The sequence below is a fragment of the Squalius cephalus genome (genome assembly GCF_949319135.1).
Source record: "Squalius cephalus genome assembly, chromosome: 20".
Classification (NCBI taxonomy): Eukaryota; Metazoa; Chordata; class Actinopteri; order Cypriniformes; family Leuciscidae; genus Squalius; species Squalius cephalus.
In genome coordinates, this window is record NC_137141.1 from 6027215 (window position 1) to 6045097 (window position 17883).

The 17883-nt window shown below is 38.3% G+C and overlaps 1 protein-coding gene across 3 annotated transcripts in view; it reads left to right on the forward strand.

Annotated features, from left to right (window-relative positions):
* col12a1a (collagen, type XII, alpha 1a) overlaps window positions 1–17883 on the forward strand; it is an 83612-nt gene that overhangs the window by 52762 nt on the left and 12967 nt on the right. For all 3 annotated transcript variants that reach the window (XM_079854331.1, XM_079854330.1, XM_079854332.1), the window contains 18 exons: window positions 861–990; window positions 1506–1648; window positions 1787–1916; window positions 2791–2910; window positions 3019–3165; window positions 3264–3380; window positions 4874–5026; window positions 5108–5182; window positions 5762–5901; window positions 6132–6255; window positions 7972–8115; window positions 8268–8432; window positions 8526–8564; window positions 8683–8821; window positions 10268–10410; window positions 10692–10801; window positions 15695–15853; window positions 16125–16202. In XM_079854331.1, the coding sequence (XP_079710457.1) occupies window positions 861–990; window positions 1506–1648; window positions 1787–1916; window positions 2791–2910; window positions 3019–3165; window positions 3264–3380; window positions 4874–5026; window positions 5108–5182; window positions 5762–5901; window positions 6132–6255; window positions 7972–8115; window positions 8268–8432; window positions 8526–8564; window positions 8683–8821; window positions 10268–10410; window positions 10692–10801; window positions 15695–15853; window positions 16125–16202 (2256 nt within the window). The remainder of the gene's footprint in view (window positions 1–860; window positions 991–1505; window positions 1649–1786; window positions 1917–2790; window positions 2911–3018; window positions 3166–3263; window positions 3381–4873; window positions 5027–5107; window positions 5183–5761; window positions 5902–6131; window positions 6256–7971; window positions 8116–8267; window positions 8433–8525; window positions 8565–8682; window positions 8822–10267; window positions 10411–10691; window positions 10802–15694; window positions 15854–16124; window positions 16203–17883) is intronic.

The window sequence follows — 17883 nt, forward strand, 5'->3', positions numbered from 1 at the left end:
GCTCAGTTGGGGATATTTCATTTAATTAATCAATCAACAATACTATTGATCAGCATTACCAAACGTGGACGTTTTCCACTAGAAACAAACATTGATGTATTATTTTAATTTAATACTGTGAAGCTGCTTTGATACAATCTGTATTGTGAAAAGCGCTATATAAATAAACTTGACTTGACTTGACTTGAATCGGTATTTAAAATGCTCAGTGTTATACACAGACAAAACGGACATTCTTGTACAATATAGAAAGCAGTAGAAAAAACATGAAATTTGTATATAACAAATATTTCCATGGTGAAAACACATCTAAACATTTTGACCAGTGTGGCTTACACGATGACAAAAACACTTTTTATGTTGGTGCCATTGGCCAATTTACTGACACATTAACTAGGTTTTGAAGCATGAAGTAAATGTTTTCGGTGCAACACCCCCCCCCCCCCCCTCCGCAAGTACTTTGATGATTTTTTTTGCTTATTACCATAATGCAAAAAATATATCTAAACAGACAGATTGACATACAGACAGACAGACAGACCATTGATTGATAGATTGATCGATAGATAGATCAACTTTAGGTAGATAAAAGAGATAGATAGACAGACCATTGGTTAAACTTGGAGCAAATGTTGTTCTGATGATCCTAAAATAAGTTTAATTTAGTTAACAGTATCATTTTTACCCATTTGATTTTCCTTTTGATTTGGCGGTGAAATGTGACTTGCATATGTCCTTTGTGAGATTCACTCATTAATCAATGCAAAAGCATTTGAAGTCTCAGATGTCACTAGTTAACAAAGACAGCCTCTGTGTCACTCCCTGGTGGTTAACTATTCCTCTCTGTTATTGTCTGTAAGGTCCTTGTCCCAGGGAACACCGTCACTGCCCTGCTGGAGCAGCTGGATTCAGACACACCGTACTCTGTGAGTGTGGTGGCCCTGTATGCTGACGGAGAGGGCTCCTCGGTGTCTGATAATGGGAAAACACGTGAGTCTGAGCGCAGGAAGCCCTTTGTTAGGTGTTCATGGCTCATTCTCAGGACACAGTGCCATTTGTGCAGTGAAATGTCAGGATTTTCATGTATTTATACTTATACTAAAATTTCTGGAAATCTAATTTCCCAACTTTCCCAACAAGGATTGTTATCAGATTTATCATCAAAATGTCAAATGTTTAATTCTCGAGCTATTTCCCACAATCCTAACTCAATACATTATTTCAACTCCATCACATGGCTTTACTAAGCAGTGCCATTGCTCCACCTTACACTTGTGCCAAAACATTTCTGCACAAAAAATGATCATAATAACCTTTCCCATGACAGAGAACTACTGAGCTCTCTGAGGCATACAGTAAGTAAGTTCAGTATGGTTGTTATTTATATCAGTAGTAAGTCATAGGGGCACAAATAGCACACAAATGGCTCAATTTCTTGGGAATGATCCTTTTGTCTTCTAATGCATTATTTTGAGGGATCATTTTGACTGTTCTTCTGATGGCAGTGCCCCGCAGCGGCCCCAGGAACCTGCGTGTGTATGACCCGACCACCAACACGCTGTCCGTGAGCTGGGAGCACGCAGCAGGACCTGTGCTTCAGTACCGCATCGCCTACGCACCCACCACTGGAGATCCCATTGAGGAATTTGTACGTGGTGTTGAAGTTTATAGTAGTGATTATGAAGGACATAATGTTTACATTAGATATTTATAATCATGTATAATCATGACCCGTGGACATCATTTGACTGACTGTGTGCGGTTTTTCCTGCTGTTTTTCTCATAGACAAGTGTGCCTGGCAACAGAAACTCTGTCATCTTGCAAAACCTGGATCCAGACACTCCTTACAACATCAACGTAGAGGCCATTTATCAAGAAGGCCCTGGAGGAAGTCTCTCTGGAGATGGAAAAACATGTGAGGATGGTTACACTATCTCATGTTACTGCTTTATAGACAGACAGACAGAAAAAAAAGATAGATAGACAAATAGACAAGCAGACAGACGATCGATTGACTGCCTGACAGACGGACGGACAGATAGACCGATATAGACAGACAGACAGACAGACAGACAGATAGATAGATAGATAGATAGATAGATAGATAGATAGATAGATAGATAGATAGATAGATAGATAGATAGACAGAAAGACAGACAGACAGACAGACAGACAGACAGACAGACAGATAGATAGATAGATAGATAGATAGATAGATAGATAGATAGATAGATAGACTGACAGACAGACAGACAGACAGACAGACAGACAGACAGACAGACAGATAGATAGATAGATAGATAGACAGACAGACAGACAGACAGACAGACAGAAAGATAGACAGATAGATAGATAGATAGATAGATAGACAGACAGACAGACAGACAGACAGAAAGATAGACAGATAGATAGATAGATAGATAGATAGATAGATAGATAGATAGATAGATAGATAGATAGATAGACAGACAAAGATATACAGACAGATAGATAGATAGATAGATAGATAGATAGATAGATAGATAGATAGATAGATAGACAAAGATATACAGACAGATAGATAGACAAATATATACAGACAGATATATAGATATATAGATAGATAGATAGATAGATAGATAGATAAAGATATACAGATAGATAGATAGATAGATAGATAGATAGATAGATAGATAGATAAAATGCTAGACAAACAGATAAATTGATAAGTAAAATGTTGTTTCATGTAAACACACACTGGTAAGATGTGTTTGCTCATATTGAATGTTTCTGTGGCACGTCTCCTTCAGTGGGTCTCCTGGAGCCTCGTAACCTGCGTGTGTCAGACGAGTGGTACACTCGTTTCCGTGTGTCCTGGGATCCTGTGCCCGTGCGTGTCAACGGTTATAAGCTGGTCTACACACCAGCGGGTAAGAGAGGTTTAGCCCATTTTACCATGTCCTCATTCTCTAGACATCATGTTGTAGGTCAAACTGGCACACAGTCTAGTAAGCTCTGTGTTTTGCGTGTTGTTCCAGGCACGGATAACACCATGGAAGTGTTTGTTGGAGATGTTACTACACACAACCTGCCCAACCTCCAGCCTGGCACGACGTACGACCTGAAGGTTTATGCTCAGTATGACTCAGGCATGAGTGGAGCTCTGGTCGGACAGGGAACCACCTGTACGTGCTTGTTCCTTCAACAGAGAACTTTTATGGACATGTTACCAGATTGTTTAGAGATGCCTGTTTAAACTGTGGAATGCTGTTTACCGTTGCAGTGTATCTCAATGTGACCGACCTCAACACATACAACGTCGGCTATGACTCATTCTGCATCAGATGGACTCCTCATCGGGCGGCAACCTCTTACAGGCTGAAAGTCAATCCTTTCAATCGTAAGGACAAATTCACTAAACAAAAAGGCTGCATTTTGTTCACATTCCAGCTACTGTTATACGGTTTCAAGAGTCCATATTAGACATTCTACTAATTACATGTATAAGTGACTTTGCAACTACATCAACGACCTCAACGACATGTAAATTATCTCTCATTAGTAGACTGTTAGGTTCGGGTTAGTAGAATAAGTTGACATGTAGTTGCAATGTTTCTTACAGTCAGTAGAATGTCTGTTGGGGAGCATCAGACAGACCGTCTACTTAAACAGACCGTCTACTAATACTCTAATGGCTGCTAGTTGGCATGCAGCTGCACAAAGGGCTGTGCGATTAATCGTAATCGATTTTTGCTTCCAACGATTATGAAAACAGATAATTATGAACTGCTGCATTCACTTTCATTCCTCCCAAAAATCTCACATTTAACATCCAAATCAGCCGAATAAGTCTCAATAGAGACTCTGTTCCCCAGGCGGCTTTCTGCGCGCACGCTCGAAGTAGGACCCGAGCAAACGTGCTTCGGATACACGCCTAAACGCATACACACAAAAACGCCAAATTGCCTTTTTGGAGAGTATTCACATAAACCCAGTCGGTTATGTCTTAAGTAAAAGTACACAGTTGAGAAAGAAAACGTGTGGCTATGACTTATCTGAATACCACTGTTAGTACATCTTCCTGAAAAACTTAAAACACTGTTTATTTCATTTGTATTTTTATTCTGTTGTATGTATTTGTCTGTTTTGTTTGTAATTAGTTTCTTTGCTCCTGTATTGCTGACTGTTTACTTGTCTTATGTAATTATGTTGAGGACCTTTCTCTTTCATTAGTTCACTTAGTATTAAGCTTTGCTAAAGTATGGATAATTGTGAAATTTCACTGATATTTAAAATTACTCATATGTGACCCTGGACCACAAAACCAGTCTTTAATTGAGATTTATATACATTGTCTGAGAGCTGAATAAATAAGCTTTCCATCGATGTATGGTTTGTTAGGATAGGACAATATTTGGCAGAGATACAACTATTTGAAAATCTGGAATCTGAGGGTGCAAAAAAATCGAAACACTGAAAAAAATCTCCTTTAAAGTTGTCCATTTATGTTGGTGATTGTGCTGCATTCACTCACAAAAATAAAGTTTTATATATGCACGGTAGGAAATTTACAAAATATTGTCATGGAACATGATCTTTACTTAATATCCTAATGATTTTTGGCCAAAAAGAAAAATCGATAATTTTGACCCATACAATGTATTTTTGGCTATTGCCACAAATATAACTGTGCTACTTGTGACTGGTTTTGTGATCCAGGGTCACATATCATGAAATAAGACTGATCATATTGACCAAAAATAATCGTGATTATGATTTCTGGCATAATTGAGCAGACCTAGTTGCACAGTTATGTCTCGTTTAAAATGCACTATTGAAATAAAGTGTTAGCGTTTGTATAACCTCACATTGCTCCTCTTCTGTCGTCATTAGCGGCTAACCGTGGAGGTCAGGAGGTCACTATCACCGCTGCCGAGAGCCAGTACTGTTTTGACGGGCTGACCCCAGATGCGCTGTACAACGCCACAGTCTACACACAGACCCCCAACCAGGAGGGGCCAGGAGTCAGTGTCAAAGAGCGCACATGTAAGTCCTGACGCCTTCAGAGGAGTTCAGTCCCGCGGCTCTGTTCTCTGTGTCCTCATGTCTGCGTTCTCCTCTCTGTAGTGGTGAAGCCCACCGTAGCCACAACACTGCCTCCGACTCCCCCACCTCCACCCTCCATCCCGGGAGCACTCGAGGGTAAAGACACCGCACAAACATTATTACCTTTTTCAAATATTAATGCTGATAATCTCACGGTTGGATTATGTTGTGCATTTTATTCACTGCCGTTCAAAATGTTGGTGTCAATGAGATAAAAAAAAAAAAAAAAAAAAAAAAAAATTATTCAGCAAGGATGTGATAAATTGATCAAAAGATGCGGTAAAGACATTTATAATGTTAATTTATATTTCAAAGAAATGCTGTTCTTTTTGTGCTTTTATTCATCTAATAATCCTAAAAAAGTATCATGGTTTCCACAAATAATATTAAGAAGCACAATTGTTTTCAACATTGACAATAATGCGAAAAGTTTCAATATTACTGTTTTTAGTGTACTTTTTAAATAAAATATATGCAGTCTTGTTGAGCATAAGAGACTTCTTTAAAAAATATAGGTAGACAGACAGACAGATAGATAGATAGATAGATAGATAGATAGATAGATAGATAGATAGATAGATAGATAGACTTCATCACAGCTAAAAGTACATTCAACAGGGTTGATATGATTTATTACTATACCTCATTAAATCTGGTAATCTTTTGTAATGTCAGTGTGCAAAGGTGCCAAGGCTGACCTGGTGTTCCTGATCGACGGCTCGTGGAGCATCGGAGACGAGAGCTTCGCTAAAGTCCGTCAGTTTGTCTTCAGCATGATTGGGGCCTTCGATGTCATCAGCCATGAGGGCATGCAGGTACTGACCCGTCTGCGGTCATGTGACTGACCCGTCTGCAGACATGTGACGGACCCGTCTGCAGTCATGTGACTGACCCGTCTGCGGTCATGTGACTGACCCGTCTGCGGTCATGTGACTGACCCGTCTGCAGTCATGTGACTGACCCCTCAACAGTCATGATCGCATGCGCACGACTCCCTGACCGAGCTGTGATTCATTTGGTGTTTTGTCTCATTCTGTGAAAACAGGTGTCTTTTGTGCAGTACAGCGATGATGCTAAAACCGAGTTCAAACTGAACACCTACCACGACAAGGGAATGGTTCTGTCCGCCCTTCAGATGGTCAATTACAGAGGAGGAAACACCAAAACAGGTTTGTGATACACTGAGCGCGTGTACATACACATCAATACGCTCAACATCTCTCAAACGTCAGCTTTTTGAATGAACCCGTTGTCCCTTTTTACATGCAAACCAATAAACCGGCAACTCATGCAAACCGCGTTTGCAAGACTTTATTAAAAAATCATTCCCCAGTAGTGACGTCAAAACCGAATCATTCATGATTCTGATGCCAAGTAGCCTATTCAGTTTGTTATATGAGATGTGACGTTTAATAAATAAGTAGTATTTTTACTGTACCACTTCTGCTTCAGCGGCACAAGATGAGAACACATTTATATCATTTCTTGGGTCATAAAAAAGTGTCAGAGTTTGCAGAATGAGCTTAAATCTGGAGTAAGGGCTCTTTCCTGGTGCATATCACACACACATTGCAATAAGTTGACAGAACGCAGGTTACTGTGTTTACACTCCGGGGAACCATGGGTTTTCATCTAGCTGTTCTGATTGGTTTATGCTTACACTGTTTATGTCTTTACTCTGATAAAGGAAAACGGGTTAACATGTTTACATGACCACAAGCACTGTCAGCATATTAAGCAAAAACCGGTTAAGAACGTGCATGTAAGCGCACTCATTGTCTTTGTTCTTAGGTGACAGTTTTCAGATTTTTGTACCCTACCTGAATGCTGGTGTCAGTTCCACATTTGGTGCCAGATTTACTAAACAGTTTAAATTAGCGGTTGATCCCATAAAAACACAAGTGCAAAGTTCTGCAGGTGAATCTACTGACAATGTTGAAATTAAAGAACACAGACTGGGTTGTTTCTCCCGTACAGCGACGTAACTCGCTGCTTCACTGCCACAGTACGATACATCGTTGAAGAAATCAACTAGCTAGTCACGACTGTTTCCCGAAACCGTTCTGTCTCAAATTGGTAGTTCAACCACGTTGGTTAATGATGTCATGCAGGTGGTGGAGTAATAACTTCTTTTAATGAATCTGTTTGAGATAGAATTAATGCTAGATGTTTCGATATAAATTTTCTCAGTTACTTTGCTTAATTTCCAGATTCAATCATAGGCTCGTTCTTACGCACTAGAGCACGTGCGCACATGCGCACTCTTCAAAAACCCAGCTTTGATCTTGACAAACTAAAAGACATAAATGACATTTGTATGTATTCTAAATAAAAGATATAGATTGTCCTGAATGTCAGCTTGCTTATTTTACTCAAGATAAGGATTATTTGAGTTCACATGTTATAAAAACAAGAAACTCTGCTTCTAACACAGGTCGAGAGCTGTCGTTCCAACTACACAACTTCGCGATGCTGTTTGCGAATGTTCGTTATAACTATGTTTTCAGGAAACAAAACTAGGCTGATAACCCAGGACATTTCCATTATAACCAACACAAATTAGCGTAGGGTTGCAAACAAGCAGAGCCGATAATAATCAGGTGTGGGTAATATACTAACAACACAGGCACAGCTAATTAAAAATAAACTGAGAAAAACGGGGCTTGGGAAACTTTACGTTTGAATAACATCTTCCTCTAGCATTCCCAATAAATGAACACAAGTGGAGAAAATAACCCTGTCCACTCCTTTTCAGCGCTACTTTTTCACTGCGTGTCTTTAGTAAATCTGGCACTAAGTGTTTGAATGCTGTTTGGCAAAAACAGAAACAAAAGCTATGAAATATTTCACTTCTTGCACTGTGTATATGTGTGTGAATGCATTAGGTGCTGCGCTGAAGCATGTTGGAGATAAGGTGTTCATCTCAGACAGCGGGATGAGGAGAACCGTTCCCAAGGTTCTGGTTGTGGTAACCGATGGACGTTCTCAAGATGATGTGAAGAAGAGTGCTACTAAACTACAGCATGCAGGTAACACAAATCCCAATGATCATGCATGGCCTCAGTCTCTTTATGCAACATTTAACTGCGTATTTTGGGGTGAAATGCGACCCGGGCAAGTTCTTGACAGGTTTTGACAGGCGATGTATCTCCCTAAAGCCTCGGTGTTGTCTTTTCCACAGGCTTCAGTGTGTTTGTGGTGGGTATCGCAGACGTAGACACTGCCGAACTGAGGAACATCGGAAGCAAGCCAAGCGAGAGACACGTCTTTATCGTTGATGACTTTGATGCATTTGCTAAGATCCAAGACAACCTCATTACGTTCATCTGTGAAACGGCAACATCCAGTAGGAAGTCATTCTTTTAGTCTGCATTGTTCACTTTAACTCTATCATGAAAGACAAGAGTAAAATAATTTCCTGATTTTTTTTTCTTCACAGCGTGTCCTTTGATTTACCTCGATGGATTCACATCGCCAGGTCAGAACTTGACTCTCGAGTCCATATTCGATGACTTCCCATCATCATAGTCTTGTTTTCCTCTATCATCACACACTGTTATGCATCTCTTGATTGATGTTTTGATGAAAACGCATAGGTTTCAGGATGCTGGAGGCTTTTAACATCACTGACAGGACGTTTGCTGGCATGAGCGGCGTCTCCATGGAACCAGGCTCCTTCAACAGTTACATTGCATACAGACTCCATAAGGACGCATTCATTTCCCAGCCCACAAAGTAGGTCGGATTGCAGTGCAAGTGTGTTTTCTGTGCTCCCACACAGACTGTAATGGTATTTAGGCAATCACACTTATTTTAACCATCTTCAGAGGGCTTGTAGTCTATGGTCTCCACAGCTTTTTTCCCCCAAGAAGCATTTCTCCTTGTTTGTTGTAGTTGCTTGTGAGAGTGAAGTGTCAGATTTTACAGACATTTCCAGTGGTAACTCATAAAAACATTCTCATGATTGACCTGAAGATTAAATTCATCCTCTGCTACTTTTGAGGAGAAAATCCTATTTTAAAGAGTTTTATGTGGCTTGACTGAAGTGCAGAAGACAAGTTCAAGCTGAAGTCACTGCCAACCGGTTGCTTTTGTGGTAGAAATTTGTCTGGCAAAGTTTTTCTATTTACTGTTGTTACAATAGTGTATTGAACTATTAAACAATAGTACAGAAACTATGTGTTCTGTACAATGTAGTGGACACCAGCATCAGAGAGTCAGGTTTATTATCATTAAGTAAAATTAAAATTATTAAAAAAACATTTGTATTAATTGAAATACAGCTTAAAAAAATAAATATAAATATTAGATAAAAAAAATCATAAAATTAAAATTAAAACTGAACTAAAGCTAAAAAAATAATAAGTAAATTAATAAATAGTAATATAAATAGTAATATTTAAAAAATATATATATACTTAATGCACATAACAAAATTACTAAAAAATAAAACTAAATGAAATTAAAATGAAAACTGAAAATATAAAAATATTTTGAAAAAATTCAAAATATATTAAAAAACTATACTATACATAATACTAAAATTTAAGTTAAAGTTAATTTATTTACTATTAATTATTTAATTATTTTAAGAACAACTTAATACACACAAACCCTAGAGCGACTGATGTTTCGGGAAGGTCAGACTTTAAGCTTTCAAATGTTCTCTCATATCAGAGCATCCACTGAAAGCTGGTTTTTCAAAACTGCGCCAGGTTTGTGTGGCTTTCTTTTTCTGATCGTTTCAATGGTGCCGTCCTCCAATATGCTATTGTGAGTGAACCTCAGTTTGTCCTGAGCTCACTGAAGATCTGGTCTGAAGGCATGCTTGATTAATTTATCTTTAATGATGTGTATTCGTGGGTTGGCAAGCAGCAGTTCGAATGGAAACACTCTGAGCACCAGAGAAGGGAAAATACTTTCAGTGTGTTGCGATTTCTCAAGGCTGCAAGTCTGTTTGTATTTTTCTCAGAGGACAGTATGTGAATCTGTTCTGCACTTTTTGATTTATGTCTGGTTTCACTGCACAACAAATTAATCTGCATAAAGCCTTTCATTTTTTCTGTTGTCATCAGACGCATGCAACATTCCCAGCAACTTTGCATTATGACACGATTTTATGAAAATTAAGGCTGATGAAAGGTTTTTGTATTGATAAACGAGCTGTATTTTTCTTTAAAGGGAAATCCATCCAGATGGTCTTCCTCCCTCCTACACGCTGATTCTCCTCTTCCGTCTCCTTCCCGACACCGGCAAGGATGCATTTGATATATGGCAGATATCAGACAAGAACAACAACCCTGAGGTCGGGCTCACCGTTGACCGTAAGCACCATTTTTATCTTCCTTGTCTCATGTGTGTGTTCATGCAGTCAGCCTTGCGGTGTCTGCTGAACCTCATTTAGAAACCCAGACCCTCTAAATGGGTTCCAGATTTTAGGGTTGCAGTGATTTATAGCAGTAATTGCTCAGAAATGCATAATCAACCCATTTAGTGCATCAAGCTCATATTAGCATGGAGATTCTTTGTGTTGTTGTTGTTGTTGCCTCATATTTGCCTGGGCGCTCAGTGCAGAGCCATGTGTAAGTGTGTGTTTTGTTCTCAGCCTCCAGTAGAGTCATCTCATTCTACAATAAGGACTCCAGAGGGGAAATTCAGAAAGTCTCCTTTGATAACGACCTCGTGAAGAAAGTTTTCCACGGCAGTTTCCACAAGGTAGAATGATTTTACTTACTTTGCTTGACTACTTGGCCATTTAATGGGGTCCTTTTATGCTTTTTACATCTTTCATTAGTGTGTCTAATGTTGCTGCTTAAAAAAGCTTTGCAAATTACAAAGCACAAAGTCACTCCAAAGACGGTTATTCTCTATGTCAGTAGGCACTGTTTCTGAACTCCCTGAAACGCCTCCATTGTAGTCTTGAGTTTTCTTCCGGGAACGAATTATATTCCTCATTTAAATAATTCCTGCCCAAAGCATACGCAGAATAAAGTGACGGGGCCTGGTTGAGTTAGTTACCCAAACACGCTCGAAGCGATTGACCAATCACAACACACTGTTCCAGCTGACCAATCAGAACACAGTGTGCTTTTGAGAAGGAGGAGCTTCATAGAGACAGGAACTAAACGGAGCGTTACTGAAAGAGGAGCTGGAATAATGTGAAATATAGGAAAAATAAGGTGTTTTTTGAACATTCAAGCATGAAAACCCTAACCAAATAAAGACGTTGAAAAAGGGCATAATATGTCCCCTTAAAAATTGTCAGCAATGACACACATTAAAATAATAAGTGCATAGGTAGCTTTCATAAAAAGCCAGGGTGACTTCTGAAGACCTGAACCGGTTCTTTTAGATGTCCGTCGTTGAATTATATCTTCTTTATCTTGACTGTGAATGTCCATATGAATCAAGAGATGGATTTGAACTTGCAGTCTCCTGTTTTAAATACTTCCAGATAGAGCACATTAAGAAAGTGCTGGAATTTCTCTGGAAGAATATTAGTCCCTGCAAAGCAGTAAAGATTGTTTGGTACAGTATAACGATTTTGGAAGCGATGGCTTGTGTTATAAGTCTTGGCTAATAAATTCAGAACAAGTTTCCCACTGAAGACACGGTTTTACTTCTTGGAGCTCAATGAAAGATTTGTCACTGTTGGTTTGCCTTTCGCTTTAAATTGCGATGTTTATGGCCCATATGGTGAGCGCTCATTGTTGCAGGTTTGTGCAAGAGCAGTTTCCAGTTTGTGGTTCATGAGAGCTAAAAATCATCAATCATTACTATTGAAGATGTTGTAAAAGTGGACGTTAATGATGTTATTTTTAAATAAAGGGTTTTGCCTTCTCAGAGGTTATTCTAGGCCCAGTGCACACGCTGAGACTTTAAAGCTAAACATGTAATCATTTTGTCATGTTTGTCCCAAGTGACTGCTGACATAGTTTAATTGCTAATGTAAAAAACGTCTGACAACCAGGAGACTGTAATTTATACTAGAGTCTTGGCAAATCAGATTTCAAGATGTGCTAATTTTACATCCACACATGAAAGATTTTGGGAAATTTGAAAGAACAGCTTGAGCAATCGGGATGAATCTCAAGAAGCCTGTAAAGACCACCGGGAAGTCGAAGAAACTGAAGACTATTTCCTATTGATGTAATACAAAAAAATGAAGTATTTTAAAATATAAAGCATTTAAACATCATTATAGTATTTTTGTGCAGCATTGTATTTGTATTTTAGTGTAAAAAGCTGTAGTGCTGTATTATAGTAATGTGGCATATTAGAATAATCTGTAATAATGAGTATTTACAAACCAAAAACAGACCTAAAATAGACTTTTCTTTGAATTTCTTTTGGTTGTTTGCATGAGATTCACCCATGGACATCATTACAATGACTTCATTGACAAAGTGATGTCATACAGTGTGCATTTTGGCTTATCTAAGGGCCAATTTGTGGTCCAGGGTTGGTGCAGAAAAGCATTGGTTTGCAGCTGTAGTCTACTGTATGTTCAGCAACCACTGGCATTACTAGAGACTTGAACACAGAACAACAATTCTGAGCTAAGGTTGTGATTAGCTGACCACCTTGGTTACAAGATTACAGACTGGTTACATGCAAAGGAAACCTCTCAGTCGCAGCAAACCCATCAAACCCCAGCAAACATTGGAAAGTTGAGAAGGTTCTTTAAAGGTAAAGAATAAAGGCCCGTTCACAACAAGGACGATAACTATACAATTTTAATAATCGTTTTTATTCTATAGACATCCACACCACAATTATAATGATATAACGACAGAGGAACGATATTGTTGGAATCATTTTCAGAACAATCTTTTCCAGCTGATGAATGATAAAAACATTGACAGCCAATCAGAATCCACTTGACTTTAAGGAGCTTGAGCATTTAAAGTGGCAGGCGACAAGAAAAATAACATTATCGTGCATTGGACAGTAATATAATTAATGTTAATTGCAAATTGTTTGAACAACCCTATACATATTAGACTACACTGCATCATGTGCCATTTGCAATAACATACATGAATGATACTTCAAATTATGCAGTTTGTTGAAAATAGGCGTGCTATTACTTTTCTAAGTAAATGACCCAACTTTTTTTTTATTTTTGATAGACTGACAATAAAATGAACCAAAAAAATAAAAAAGACGAAGCAAAACCCCAGCATTTTGGACAGTTTTGCATTGGCAATCTGATGAATCTCATGAAGCCTGTCAAGATCACCAGAAAGTCAACAAAAATGATGTTGCTTAAAGAAAGTGCAGACTATATGAATCCTTATTCATCTTAAAGGATGCCACTGCCAAACCACATGAACATGCATCGTCTGAAGGATTACGGATTTGTAACGGTTAATTTCTCTGTAATAGTTAATAACAACCTAAAAGCCTTTATTATCAGAATTAAAATATGAGTGTCCACAAAAGTGTGTACACTGTGCCAGTATAGTGTTTAATAAGAGTGCTTAGAGAGACATAGGAAATGAAAACAGCTATTAAAGGGATTCTATGGTCAACCGCACAATACCACACAGAACACTGGCCCCTTCTCGATGCCATTTCCTTCCTTTGAAATCCCTCTGATTATGAATTTAGTAGCTAAAATTAATCCATGAATAAATGCTTTCCGAGTTAGATTTGAAGTTCATGTCATGTGAACGGTTTGGAAGCACTCCTCACATGAAGCACAGATTAGACTCATAATGGCTTTTTCGTGTTAATGTGCGATCACATTTACCATTTAACTTTTTGTGAGCAAAATCCAGACACTTTTATAGTAATCTGCACAATCAGGAGTTCTACATAGATTTTGGTCATGCAAATTCGCCGCATTTGACCAGTGGTAAGTGTTAAGTTGCAGTCACATTTACCGTTACTCTATGAAATTTTGCGGGCAAAATCCAAATCTCAATAGGAATTCGCATGGCGGAAAAAAAAAAGTTCCCTACTTACATTTCACGCATGTTGAAGTCGGTCACACAAATTCACAGCATTGCCCAGTGTTAAGGTGCAGTCAGATTTACCATTGCTCGGCCAAATTTCACACGCAAAATCAAGTCACATATTTGGTAGTTTCGTTCCCCACTCATATATTTCGCTTGTGTTCAAGTTTGCGCGAATCCCCACGTTGACCAACATAAAGCTGCTTGGTTTTATATGTGTCTACATTCAGCACAACTCTACTGACAATGAACAACGGAACTTTTTTTCAGCAAAAAAATGTCGCTGAAATTTTCTAATGTGACAGCACAGTTAGCATTTTACTAAGCCAATAACGTGATATAATGTATATAAATGATAAAATGCATAACACACACAAATATTGCTAAATACCTTCAGTGTATAATGCATTAGTAAAGACACACTGGAAGGAATAGTCAAGGGTTTCATGCATGTACATGTACTTACATTTCACTTTGCTGTCCATGTAGACAGTAAGTATCAATGCAGCGCTTAAGATTTTGGAAAGTAAAATTTTAAAATTATAGTTTGAAACCACTTCCTGTCTAAAATGTGAATTTACTCATTGAATTCACAGAAATAGGAAATGGTGGGAAAAGATGGCCAGCCAAAGGTGCAACTATGAGATGGAGGCAGATAGATATAATGAAAGTCTGACAGGACAGAGTGAAAGACTAGAGCAGAGCAAGATTAAACCACATGGTGGGCTTTTTCAGAAACCCACAGTAGCCAGAATGGGAGGAGAACCCAGGAGAAAGTGTGAATGCAAAGTACATGGTGCAAACGAATGAGACTGTAGCTCTGTAATTTGGCCCTGACCGTTACGACACACTTTCCACCTTAGCAATAATGGTCTCTCAGCTTATAGTTTTTGAATGGATGGCTACAGCATTGCATTCTCTTCACAAAAGCTTTTGAACCGACTATTTGGATAAGCTTCTGAAGCTTTCGATCCGAAGCCTTAACTTCAGACCCCTTCTGCTTGCGGGAAGCCAAATGCTGGTTGCCAAAGATGTTGATGGTATTTTGGCAAGAAATATTACCTTGCTTTTGGACTGCTGGTTTACAAAGTATGAATATCAGATGTATGAGACGGTCAGACTTTTTGACTGAAAATAGGGGGAACGAGCGCATTAGACGGTCAGCCGCAGAATGACATAATAGCAACATGTGGTGATGCTACATAAAGAAAACGTTGTATTCCCCCTAAAAAAAAAAGTATGGAAAAAGCATTTCAGTGGTTGCATCCGCATGTAGAATCTCAAAGTGTATTCAAAGGGGAAATTACAGTTGGTCAACCAGTCAATATTATCTGCTGACATGAACATTCGTATTTGTGTTCGACAATTGGCATGTCTTTACATAATGAACTAATTAAACTCATTATAGTTGGACAGAAACTGTTATTGGAAGAATTGAGAGCGTAGCTCTAAACATAGTTCACAGGCCGTAGGGTTAATGTTGTCATGGGAGAATGGTTTCGGAAAGGATGACTTCTGAGAATTTTTTTGTCAATCAGGCAGTTTTGTGAATCTCTTTTATAAAGATTTATGAACCAACCCAAGATGTCTAGAGTACTGAGTAATGGTTGGATTGCACCACTGAAGTATTTGCACTTTATTTTTGCAGCTTCACATTTCTATTTCACCGAAAAATGTCAAACTCAACATCGACTGCCAAGAGGTGGCTGAGAAAGAGATCAAAGAAGCCAACAACATATCCACAGATGGCTATGAAGTCCTTGGAAAAATGGCAAAGTCTGGTGGTTCAAGGAAGCAGTCAGCCACAGTAAGCACAGACTGCTCATTCCCTTCGATACAGCCAGAGATCTAAACACGCACTAAACTATTAATCCAATGAATATACCCTGCCCTTTCCTTTGTCCCCTCATCCTCAATCAGTTGCATGTCCTCCCACCCATTCATGCCTGAACGGATTCGATTCTCTCTGTATTCCTTTTCAACACAGTGTTGTGTGCATGTTTTTTTTTTTGAACTCCCGGCGCTCAATGCGAGCCATCTGTAACATCCGTTTGTGTTCCCATTTTTCTCTCCCGCAGTTCCAACTCCAGATGTTTGATATTGTCTGCAGTTTGGGCTGGACAAGTCGAGACAAATGTTGTGATATTCCAGCAATGGTAAGTAGGGATTGTGTATAGATTGTCATCTTGAGGGATGAGCTTTTGTCTACTGTTTGGTCAGTACGCTGATGGCTTTTAAAGAACACTTGATAGTGGTAACTGAGAAAAGGCCATTGAGTTTTGCAGACTTCACAAGATGTTCCCCTTAACACAGCTGTCAAGCTTCTGAGCAATTCATGGTTGTGTTTCGATATGACTTCGTTGTTCACGCTGATTGCCCTTCTCCAGTATCTTTGCTAAGTCCCCTTGCAGCAATATGTCATTCACTGTAAAGCAGTAAAAGGCTCTCAGTTCATAGGTTAATCTTCCTTAAAATCAAGCATAGAGAACTGTAACACATTAACGCATATTTCACTTTATGTTAGTGATGAGTAAAGTAATGCTCATCAGACTATGCACTCTATTTACATTGATTGCATATACAATTGAATTTCCACACAATTGTTGGATTTAAATGAACTTTACACAGTATTTACTCAAAGGTCTAAAAAAGGGCACTTGACCATTTCGGAAATAGCATTAAAGGGATAGTTTTCCACCCAAAATGGAAAATGACGTCATCTTTTACTCACCCTCATGTCTTTCCAAACCTGTAAGGGTTTCTGTCTTCCATGGAGCACGTGCATTTTTGTTATTGGGTGAACCGTTCCTTTAACATTTGTCTTCACTGGAATTAAAGGGCTTAGCCAAAGCCGTTCATTAGAAGGGAGTGTGCACATACTTCTGTCCATGGAGTGTAGTTGAAGGGCAGGTAGATGTACACCATTGAAGCCAGTGCAGCATTTAGTTTTTGTCTTTGCTTAAACTTACTTGAGATTAAAAAAACTGTGAAATTTACAGTAACAAAACAGCAAATGTGGTGGGCAGACCATAATGGTAAATAAAATAAGGTGTATATTTCATTAACTGAAGTAAAATCTGTTTTTTACCTTTATATTATACTGACAACCACCATAAAAACAGGTGGTAGAGAAAGCCACATGATGAATCAAAGTTCATCACAAGTGACTCAAACTGATGGAAATATTACTAGATAGAAGTGACACACAGTTCACACAAATTCAAAACATCATCACGGTAACTAAAATAATGCAATAAACATCACCTAAACAACATAACATAAAACCCTAATGTACTTAACCGATAAAAAAAAAGCATTAAATGTGAGTTTTTAAAAAGAGGATTCTAGGAATGTCAGTTTATGGTTTTTCATTGTAACTTATAAGATGACTTTTTATTACATTAAATTACATGAAATGTCCCAACTAGATCTATTATAGTTTTTCTCAGTATACAAATTGCCATTAACCATTTAACAGTTTTTATCATCAAAATTGCGATAGTTTTTAACAGTGTACATCAAGTCAAGTCAAGTCACCTTTATTTCTATAGCGCTTTATACAACACAGACAGTGACAAATAGGAAAGTGATGCATTTCGGCTGTTGTTCAGCTGAAGTCAGATCAGTGTTGATTCAGTTCTGTTGTAAAGATCATCAATTACATTAGTTCATTTTCTCTATAAAGCAGTTTTACATCTCATCGTCCAGTTCAGTTTTCATACAGTCAGATCAATAACATTGTTGAAGATTAAGTATATTTAAGAATATTAAATTAATATTATGTAATATCAGCTGTCTTTATCTTTACAGTTCTTTTGCTTTTTTAGTTTTTTTTTA